Genomic DNA, 10985 nt, shown 5'->3' with positions numbered 1-10985 from the left:
GATCTTGATCAAATTTCAGTGGTTTGTTTGTTGTATGATGCTGATCGGATAGATGTGACTATTATGACTGAAAGTTATAGCGCCACTAACTGGCAGCAGGAAGTGTGTCATTTTTCAAATACTTTGAATTCAGCATCTTATTTTTACTCGATTTGCTTCAAACTTCATCAGAATAATGTCAAAACACGGCCGATGTAAAATTGTTGAGGGAAAATTGATATCCAATATACTGTATACCGGTGATTTTGAGGCAGATAACATACTTAGATTTTAATGAAATTCAACACACATATCAGTATTAATGATAGATAGACACTGGCAAAAGCTCATAAATGGGCATTGAGGAGGCACTCTATAGCGCCACCTTTTGACAAAAGTGGGTGGGGGTAGTTTTAGCTACAGACAACAAACTCTGTAAATAAATTGGTCTAATCAAGCCGGACAACTTTCTAATTTACAGTCATTAGCTACGACCAACAGGAAGTCAGCTATATTTATTTTAATGTGGGTTTTTTGAAAATTGAGGCTGTAAATAAATTCATACTCCTCCAAGCAGAAACAAGTAATTCACACCAAACTTTGTCAGCATGATGCCAAGATACTGAAGATGCTAAATTGTGAAAGGATTTAGGATATCTCGAATGGTGTGGCAATGGTGATTTATTAAAGTAAAAGTAAAAAAAGATAGCACTCACTCACACACACACACACACACACACACACTCATTCTCTCTCTCTCTCTCTCTCACACACACACACACACACACACACACACACACTTTGTGTAGCTCCGGTGTGTTTCAGCATGTGACTTTCATGCATCTCTTCAGTAAAATCATTATCATAAACACACAGTTTAAAACACCGTAGATTGCAGCCATCCTGTGAATAATATTCAGAATACAGGAGCAAAACTCATATAAAGCCGTAACATTTTATGATTGACGGTCCTGTCTGAGGTTTGAACACATTTGACCGTTTTTCTATATTTATTTATTAATTTAATAATTTTTTTTTGTGTGTTTGTATACGGTCAACACGAACACCGTGTGTAATTACAGAAATATGCCACAAAGGTTTGTATTACAATAAAAATCTAAAATAAATGTATTTCTCTTTAGCTTCTGCTGGGTCTTAGAGCTGGTGACAAACATTACAGACTTCAGTTTTTGTGGTTTGTTTCGGACGCATTGTGGTACTATCATGGTATTACACGTAAATTCATGTAAAACCGGACATAATTCCGTTTGTTGAGTGTTTTGTGTGTTTGAGGTTCCGCCCCGGTGTCCGGTTCGCCGTCGTGACGTCACTCACTGGACTCTCGGCTGCGCGAGGACGGGACGGGGCGGGGGGCGGCCAGCGGCGACCTTTTCTCTTTATTTTTCCTTCTTTTCTCCCTAAAAACACCCTCATCATCCCCGAAACGCACCGAACGGGCTTCCCGCGGCCGGAGAGCACCGTCACCGGCGGGATTGCGGCGAAAGGGCTCGCGGCCTCCGCGGGAAAGTTTCTGACCGGCGCTCGTGACAGCGGCGGGAATCTCGCGCGGCTCCGGGATTTGACGAGACGGGGATTCGGCGTGGATAACGGAGAAATAACGTCAAATACTGTCGAAGTTTGTGTGTGAATATAAATAGAGTGAAAGTCAGAGCCGGTAACGTTAAACTCTGCAGCGACACACCGGAGATCAGCGGGAACGGACTCGGTGAAGGTGAGGCTTTCCCCTCAAATCTCGCAGAATAATATTATTATTATGTACTATTATATCAATTAAGAGTTAAAAAAACCTGATGATTTGAAATGGAACGGATTCTTGGATGTTTCGACAAAACAAAAGAAAATCTGAAGCAAAACTTTGCAGATGTGTCCTGTTCTGCTTTAATGTCTTATATAATCTGATTTAGTGAGAATGTGGAGGAAAAACAGCTCTGTTTTATTCAGATGTGGAATTATGCTGATATTTCTATGATGAGATGCTGCTTTTGATGTAAATCAATGAGATGTTTATAACAGTTCAGCAGATACTGACATAAACTGATCTAAATATTAGCGGTCACTCTATATCTCCAGTAATATGGCTATATCTCCAGTAATGTGTCTATATCTCCAGTAATATGTCTATATCTCCAGTAATATGGCTATATCTCCAGTAATATGGCTATATCTCCAGTAATAGGTCTATAGCTCCAGTAATAGGTCTATAGCTCCAGTAATAGGTCTATAGCTCCAGTAATATGGCCATATCTCCAGTAATATGTCTATATCTCCAGTAATAGGTCTATAGCTCCAGTAATAGGTCTATAGCTCCAGTAATAGGTCTATAGCTCCAGTAATAGGTCTATAGCTCCAGTAATATGGCCATATCTCCAGTAATATGTCTATATCTCCAGTAATATGTCTATATCTCCAGTAATATGGCTATATCTCCAGTAATATGGCTATATCTCCAGTAATAGGTCTATATCTCCAGTAATATGTCTATATCTCCAGTAATATGGCTATATCTCCAGTAATATGGCTATATCTCCAGTAATAGGTCTATATCTCCAGTAATATGGCTATATCTCTCCAGTAATAGGTCTATAGCTCCAGTAATATGGCTATATCTCCAGTAATAGGTCTACATCTCCAGTAATATGTCTACATCTCCAGTAATATGGCTATATCTCCAGTAATATGGCTATATCTCCAGTAATAGGTCTATATCTCCAGTAATAGGTCTACATCTCCAGTAATATGTCTATATCTCCAGTAATATGGCTATATCTCCAGTAATAGGGCTATATCTCCAGTAATAGGGCTATATCTCCAGTAATAGGTCTACATCTCCAGTAATATGTCTACATCTCCAGTAATATGTCTACATCTCCAGTAATATGTCTATATCTCCAGTAATATGTCTATATCTCCAGTAATATGTCTATATCTCCAGTAATATGGCTATATCTCCAGTAATGTGTCTATATCTCCAGTAATGTGTCTATATCTCCAGTAATGTGTCTATATCTCCAGTAATGTGTCTATATCTCCAGTAATATGGCTATATCTCCAGTAATAGGTCTACATCTCCAGTAATAGGGCTATATCTCCAGTAATATGGCTATAGCTCCAGTAATATGTCTATATCTCCAGTAATATGTCTACATCTCCAGTAATAGGTCTACATCTCCAGTAATATGTCTATATCTCCAGTAATAGGGCTATATCTCCAGTAATAGGGCTATATCTCCAGTAATATGTCTATATCTCCAGTAATAGGTCTACATCTCCAGTAATGTGTCTACATCTCCAGTAATGTGTCTATATCTCCAGTAATATGTCTATATCTCCAGTAATAGGTCTATAGCTCCAGTAATAGGTCTATATCTCCAGTAATATGTCTATATCTCCAGTAATAGGTCTACATCTCCAGTAATATGGCTATATCTCCAGTAATATGGCTATATCTCCAGTAATATGGCTATAGCTCCAGTAATATGGCTATATCTCCAGTAATATGTCTATATCTCCAGTAATAGGTCTACATCTCCAGTAATGTGTCTATATCTCCAGTAATGTGTCTATATCTCCAGTAATATGTCTATATCTCCAGTAATAGGTCTATAGCTCCAGTAATAGGTCTATATCTCCAGTAATATGTCTATATCTCCAGTAATAGGTCTACATCTCCAGTAATATGGCTATATCTCCAGTAATAGGTCTATATCTCCAGTAATATGTCTATAGCTCCAGTAATATGTCTATATCTCTCCAGTAATATGGCTATATCTCCAGTAATATGGCTATAGCTCCAGTAATATGGCTATATCTCCAGTAATATGGCTATAGCTCCAGTAATATGGCTATATCTCCCATAATATGAGATGTAAATGATCCAAACATATAATGCAATGCTGATTGAGAGATGAAGAAATAAACGCTCCTCAGAAGATGTGAGATGAAGATCATTCCTCCGCTGAGGAACAGAGAAAGTAAAGCTTCTGGAAACAAACGCTCCTCAAAAGATCCTGATGATCAGATTTGAGACGCACTGATTTATCTAGAAAATGATTGATGGAGAATCAAGTAAAGCTGAGCTGCTTCAGTCCAGTAAGAGTTCATCTGGAGATATGACTGCAGTTATTCTGACCTTTACTTGATCAAAATCAGAGAAGATTTGACTCTGAAGCAGCCGCTGAACAATTACACTAAAAGAGCTTCTACTGGATAAAACACTAAACTATCAACCAGAGACAGAAGATATGAGGAGATTGAGTGAGAAACAGGTTTAACAGCAAAAATAGTTCCTTAGAAATTCACGAATCAAAAATGATACAGTAGCTTTATAGAGTTAATGAGTTTTAATGATTAAAATATTTGCTAATAAAGCCTCTCCTGCACGTGTCTTATTAAGTCATCCTGTAATGACAGTTCAATTCTGAGTAACAGAGACACAACATGTCTGGACAGATTAGAGCTGTGTGTGTGTGTGTTCATTGTGACAGCTGGAGCAACTAAACAGCAAACACACATGACATTCCTCTTGGCCCTTTAAACACCCTCTGACTGACTGTGTGTGTGTGTGTGTATGATTATAAGTGTGTGTGTGTGTATGATCTTAAGTGTATGTGTGTGTGTGTGTGTGTGTGTGTGTGTGTGAGAGAGCGAGCTGAAGCTTTGACTATTTCTCAGTGAATCTCTGTAGTGTCTGAGTTGATGTGAGGGATTCATCAGGTCAAAGTTTCTCATTCAGTCAGTATATTGATCTGACAGTATAATCTTTAACTTCTGATGATCTTCTCATGTGATGCCATCATTTCTGATCAACTGTGTTTGATTTTCACACAGTCAGGGTTTCTGTGGATCTTAAAAAGTCAGAACAGAAAGTCTTTAATTCATAAAGTCGTGGCATTAAATGTTGTATGAACTGTGAAACATGAATCTCTTCCTCAGTATTTGTCTTGTTTTCCAGTATCTAAACATCCTTAAATCAAGAGATATTGGAGATGCAACTGTAAAATGAACTAAAACTAACTAAAACCAAACAAATCATTAAAACATTAAAATGAAAACTGAAAATATAAAAATAAAGCTAATTCAAAATACTAATAAAATTATAATAGTGTATTAGTAATACCAAAATAACACTGATTTGTTGGTTTGCCCATTTTTAACATGCGTTTATTATATTATTGAAGTGATTCATAATTTGTTTTATCAGCCGAAGCCCTTTTGAGCTCAAATAGTTTCTTTAAGTCCACCTGAGATTTTAATTTAATATTTAATGAGTACTTTATCAACAGATTCACATGTTCACAGTTCCCTAATTACTGTTAATAGTCACATTGCATGCGGCTAAACAAATAAAATATTATTTTTAGTTAGTTTTTTGTTTTTGTTTTAATTTTACATTTCAGTGAATTAATGATTAGCTTTTTCATCAGCTCATCAAGTTTGTGAATCCCTGTATTCATGTATATGAAGACATGATGCATGTTTTACTGATTTTATGCATATATTATATCAGTCATATATATATATATATATATATGTATAAATGTGGACCATTCCACAGAATTGGTGCAAACTGCTGTCCCACAACCAAAAATAAACACATATAAATAATGTAAGTATTCAAATCTTAGATGTTATTAAGATTCTTCTATTATCTATTGATAATAGAAGAATAGTTGATGATACATTTGTCATCTCATAATGTTATTATCCTTGGTGACTTTAATATTCATATGGACAATGTCAATAATGCTCTCTCTAAAGAGTTTTCATCCTGTTTAGACAGTTTTGGTCTGCAACAATTTATACATTTCCCAACTCACTGTAAAAATCACATTTTGGACTTGGTTTGTTGCTCTGGTATCACTCCCACGGTCTGTAAACCTCATCCACTTCCGTTTTCTGACCATGTGCTTATTACTTTTACTATTAATCTCACCCTTTCTAAAATTATCCTCCCCCAAATTATTTCTTTTCGTAAAATAAAAGACATAAATATTACTACTTTCCCTTCAGACATCAATAACCTCCTCAGTACTTATCCTGACAGTTCTCCGGATGCTTTGGTTTTCCACTATAACAGCACGCTCCATAACCTCTTAGATATCCATGCTCCACTGAAGTCCAGATCTGTTTCCTTCGTTCGTTCAGCGCCCTGGTTCACCCCTGCCCTCCGTCAACTTAAATCCAAAGGACGTCAACTTGAACGACTTTACAATAGAACTGGTCTCACTATACATAAAGAAATGTACAATAACCATGTTATTGAATACAAGAATCATCTCTCCTCTGCCAAATCTGTTTATTACTCTGGTTTAATTCATTCAAATCAACATAGTTCCAAAACCCTTTTTTCACTCCTCACTACTATAACGAAACCTGATTCTCTTCCTCATCACATACAATCCTCTGATTTTTGTAATTCGCTCATGTCCTTTTTTGTTTCGAAAATCTCTGATATCCATCAACACTTAACCTCATGTGGAGCTGCAGCTGCTGGTAGGGACTTTTCCCTTCCTTCTGTATCTATAACATCCACATTTTCCAGTTTTACTTTTCCCTCCATCAAAGATGTTTCAGAACTCATCTGTAAATTTAAACCTTCAACCTGTCAGCTTGATCCCCTCCCCACTACTCTGGTGAAATCCTGTCTCTCTTCTTTAGCTCCCCTCATCACCAATATTATTCATTCATCCCTCATCTCTGGTATTGTCCCTCGGTTATTCAAAACAGCCACAATCACACCTATTCTGAAAAAAACTGGTTTGGATCCCACTAATTTCAATAACTTTCGTCCTATTTCAAATCTTCCCTTTGTTTCTAAAATATTAGAAAAAACTGTGGCTATGCAACTCCATTCCCATCTTACTACTAATAATATTTATGAGAATTTTCAATCCGGTTTTCGCCCCCTACATAGCACTGAAACAGCTCTCCTTAAAATAACAAATTACCTACTTGTAGCTTGTGATTCGGGTTTGCTCTCCATCCTTATTCTCCTTGATCTTACAGCAGCGTTTGATACTATCTCTTATTCCATCCTTCTTGACAGACTCTCCTATATTGGTTTAACTAACACCCCCCTCGCCTGGTTTACTTCATATTTATCTGGTCGCACACAGTTTATTCAACTCAAATCCCATAGGTCTGACTCTTTTTCTGTATCTGCCGGTGTCCCTCAGGGCTCTGTCCTGGGACCCCTCCTTTTTATCATTTACATTCTTCCACTCGGTTATATATTCCGTAAATACAACATTCACTTTCACTGCTATGCCGATGACACCCAGCTCTACCTCTCCACTAAACCACTCGAGTTTTTCCCTCCATCCTCCCTTGCCCTCTGTTTACAAGAAATTAATTCCTGGTTTTCCGCTAATTTTCTTAAACTTAACAATTCCAAAACAGAAGTCCTTCTCATAGGTACCCCATCCATCCTCTCCAAATACAAATGCTCTTCAATAGTCATTAATAACTTATCTGTTTTTCCTTCCCCTCAAGTTAAGAGCCTGGGCGTCATCCTCGATAGTACATTATCTTTTCGGTCACATATCAATACTATCACTCGATCTGCATATTTTCACTTACGTAATATCTCTCGTCTTTATTATGCCTAACATCTCCTTTTGTAAGTCATATAGATAAGAAACAAAATAAAGGTAAGTGATAAGATGCTTTGGATAAACTATTTTATTCACAACATAATGTCTTAAAATACCTTATAGGGTTATGATAACCCAAACAGTCCTGAGCTAGATCAAGCTTTGATCTCTGTAAACCAAACTATCACTTTAATTAAATAATTTTTTCCCACTAATAAAAATGTTTTATCATTATCTAGCTCCACACTGGAGAGCTGCTTTATAAGAGAAAATCAAGTTGTAATTCTAACTGAAAGCGACACTGACTCATGTTTTTCATGTTTAATACCGTACTATAATAAGTACTTTATAAATAAACATGATGTGACTGGACTTTACTGGAGCACTGAACTGCAGAGCTCATGCAAACATCCACATCGCTGTAATCAGATGCATTTTTAGCTGCTGCTTTCACACTGCTGTCAGTTCTTGTGTTTATGTCGTTACTAAGAGGAAAGCGCGCTATATAGTGACTGTACTAGTAAAATTGTCACGACCAAAACATGTCATCATTGTTTCGGTAGTGACAAAAGGGAACACATAATCCTCATATTTGGGGGAAATAAACTAAATTTTAGTACAGTTATGCAATTTTTTTTGTATTTTAGTATGTTTTAGTAGTGTTTTAGTATGAGTTAAAATTCACTACCGAAACATGGGATATTTTGTCAAAAATAAAGTATACTGGAGTATCAACTAAGATTTTATGATAGTTTTTGGTTCAATGTATATTTAAAACTAATCAATCCTTAACTTTGAAATCAGTATGATCAACTTTTTGCCTTTTACAAAGAAAAATTGGATTAGAAAATGCAACAAATCTCATAAATTGCACTTGAAATATTGTTTAAAATTGAATTGTTATGGATTTACCTCTGAAAATGTTATAATAAAATAGCAAAAAAAAATAAAAATAAAAATTACAATATAGATGTAAGCAAAATCTTAATAGGTCAATATAACCCTTCTAATTAAATTATTATTACTGTGTTTCGGTAGTGACCAAATTTGGGGAGAGGACAAATATTCCAAAACTTTCTGAAAAGACAATATGAGAATTAACTGCACAATTACTATAAATGTGTACCTTGGATACAATTTGAATACATACACATGTTTTGGAAAGACATTTTTTTCAAGATGTTTCCAACTCTGACTTTGGACCAGTTCTGTAAAATGGCCCATATATATATATATCTCGCAGCTCATGTGAGATCTGAACGAGATCTCAGGTTTGACTAACGTTTAAACATTGAGTGTGTGACTGACATGTGCAAGAGTTTAAAACAGCGCTGTTGGCATGACGACACACACACACACACACACACACACACACACAGACAGACAGCTGGAATGAGTTAAAGCAAACATACACAGAACAAGAGGGACTTAATACGACACAATGGAGGAATGAGAGAGAGTTTGAGTCTCGTGTGTGTCCGTGGATTTGTATACATGTGAAACAGACATTTTTGAAAATCTGCTACACTGTTTTAGATACTCTATCCCACAATGCAATGCACTCAACTTGTCCTTTTATGTCCAGTGTGTTTATTTTTACACCTCTTTCTTGACTTTTATAATGCTGACATTTATAATGTTGCAGTATATTTCTGTTTCAAATAAATGCTGTTCTTTTGAACTTTCTATTCATCTGTGAATCCTGAAAAATAAAATATATCACAGTTTCCACAAAAATATTGTGCAGCACAACTGTTTTCAACATTGATAATAATCAGAAATGTTTGTTGATCAGTAAATCAGTATATTATTATGATTTCTGAAGATCATGTGACACTGAAGACTGGAGTAATGATGCTGAAAATACAGCTGCAGATCACAGAAATACATTACAGTTTAACAGATATTCACATAGAAAACAGCTGTTTTATATTCTAATAATATTTCACTGTTTTTTACTGTATTTTTCATCAAATGCAGCCCTGTTGAACAGAAGAGATTACTCACTAGTCTTCCATTCTCTTTAGCCGTTGTTTCAGGGGTTCTGGGAGTTTGATGTGATTGACAGAGGAACGTTGAGCTCTGATTGGTCCGGAGGGACTTCCTCTAGTGTGTCTGATCCTGATTGGCTGTTGTTTTGTGTTTCAGGATGGCTGCCTCAGTGAAGGTAGCGGTGAGAGTTCGGCCCTTTAACTCCCGCGAAACCAGCCGAGATGCTAAATGTGTCATACAGATGCAGGGAAACACCACCTGTGAGTGCAAACACACACACACACACAGACACACACGCACACATGCACTCATTCACTCACTCTCACACAGACACACGCACACACACACACACATGCACTCATTCACTCACTCTCTCTCACACAGACACAGACACACACACATGCACTCATTCACTCACTCTCACACAGACACACGCACACACACACACACATGCACTCATTCACTCACTCTCTCTCACACAGACACAGACACACGCACACACACACACACATGCACTCATTCACTCACTCTCTCTCACACAGACACAGACACACACACACGCACTCATTCACTCACTCTCACACACACAGACACACACACACACATGCATTCATTCACTCTCACTCTCTCTCTCTCTCTCTCTCTCTCACACAGACACAGACGCACACATGCACTCATTCACTCACTCTCACACACACAGACACACACACACATGCACTCATTCACTCACTCACTCTCACACACACACACACACACATGCACTCATTCACTCACTCTCACACAGACACACACACACACACATGCACTCATTCACTCACTCACTCTCACACACACACACACACACATGCACTCATTCACTCACTCTCACACACACACACACACACATGCACTCATTCACTCACTCTCACACAGACACACACACACACACATGCACTCATTCACTCACTCTCTCTCTCTCTCTCTCTCTCTCACACACACACACACACACACACACACACACACATGCACTCATTCACTCACTCACTCTCTCTCTCTCTCTCTCTCTCTCACACACACTCACTGCAGCACTGGTTAACTCGACGCTCTGAGTGTGACTCTTTACAGTACAATTATTATCAGTATTTCTTATTATATTTTCTTAAATAGTTTGTATTTTACAATGAAATATTACAATAGTAATAGTTCTTATTTTACTTAGTATTTTAATTGAGCAATAAAAGTCATTTTGTTTTACAATACGATTATTATTAAAATGATATATAATTCTCAGTTTTTGTATTTTACAGTGAAATATTACAATAGCAATTTTTTTGTTTTGGTTAATATTTTAATTTATTAAACATAATAGTAATAAAAACAATAATAATATAATGTATTATTATAATAATAGAATAATAAGTA

At 36.7% G+C, this 10985-nt stretch overlaps 1 protein-coding gene across 2 annotated transcripts in view; it reads left to right on the top strand.

Annotated features, from left to right (window-relative positions):
• Positions 1 to 1292: 1292 nt before the first annotated feature.
• Positions 1293 to 10985, top strand: part of LOC306859228 (kinesin-like protein KIF1C) — a 43628-nt gene continuing 33935 nt past the window's right edge. The window contains exons 1-2 of one of the 2 annotated variants that reach the window (XM_079400147.1): positions 1293 to 1711; positions 9741 to 9844. In XM_079400147.1, the coding sequence (XP_079256273.1) occupies positions 9742 to 9844 (103 nt within the window). In that variant the 5' untranslated portion in view covers positions 1293 to 1711; position 9741. The remainder of the gene's footprint in view (positions 1712 to 9740; positions 9845 to 10985) is intronic. The other variant, XM_079400146.1, reaches the window with a different exon arrangement.

This window comes from Barbus barbus (genome assembly GCF_936440315.1).
Source record: "Barbus barbus genome assembly, chromosome: 40".
In the NCBI taxonomy this organism is placed as follows: domain Eukaryota; kingdom Metazoa; phylum Chordata; class Actinopteri; order Cypriniformes; family Cyprinidae; genus Barbus; species Barbus barbus.
The sequence above is the reverse complement of the archived record's forward strand: the minus strand, read 5'-3'. Positions and strand labels throughout refer to the sequence as shown.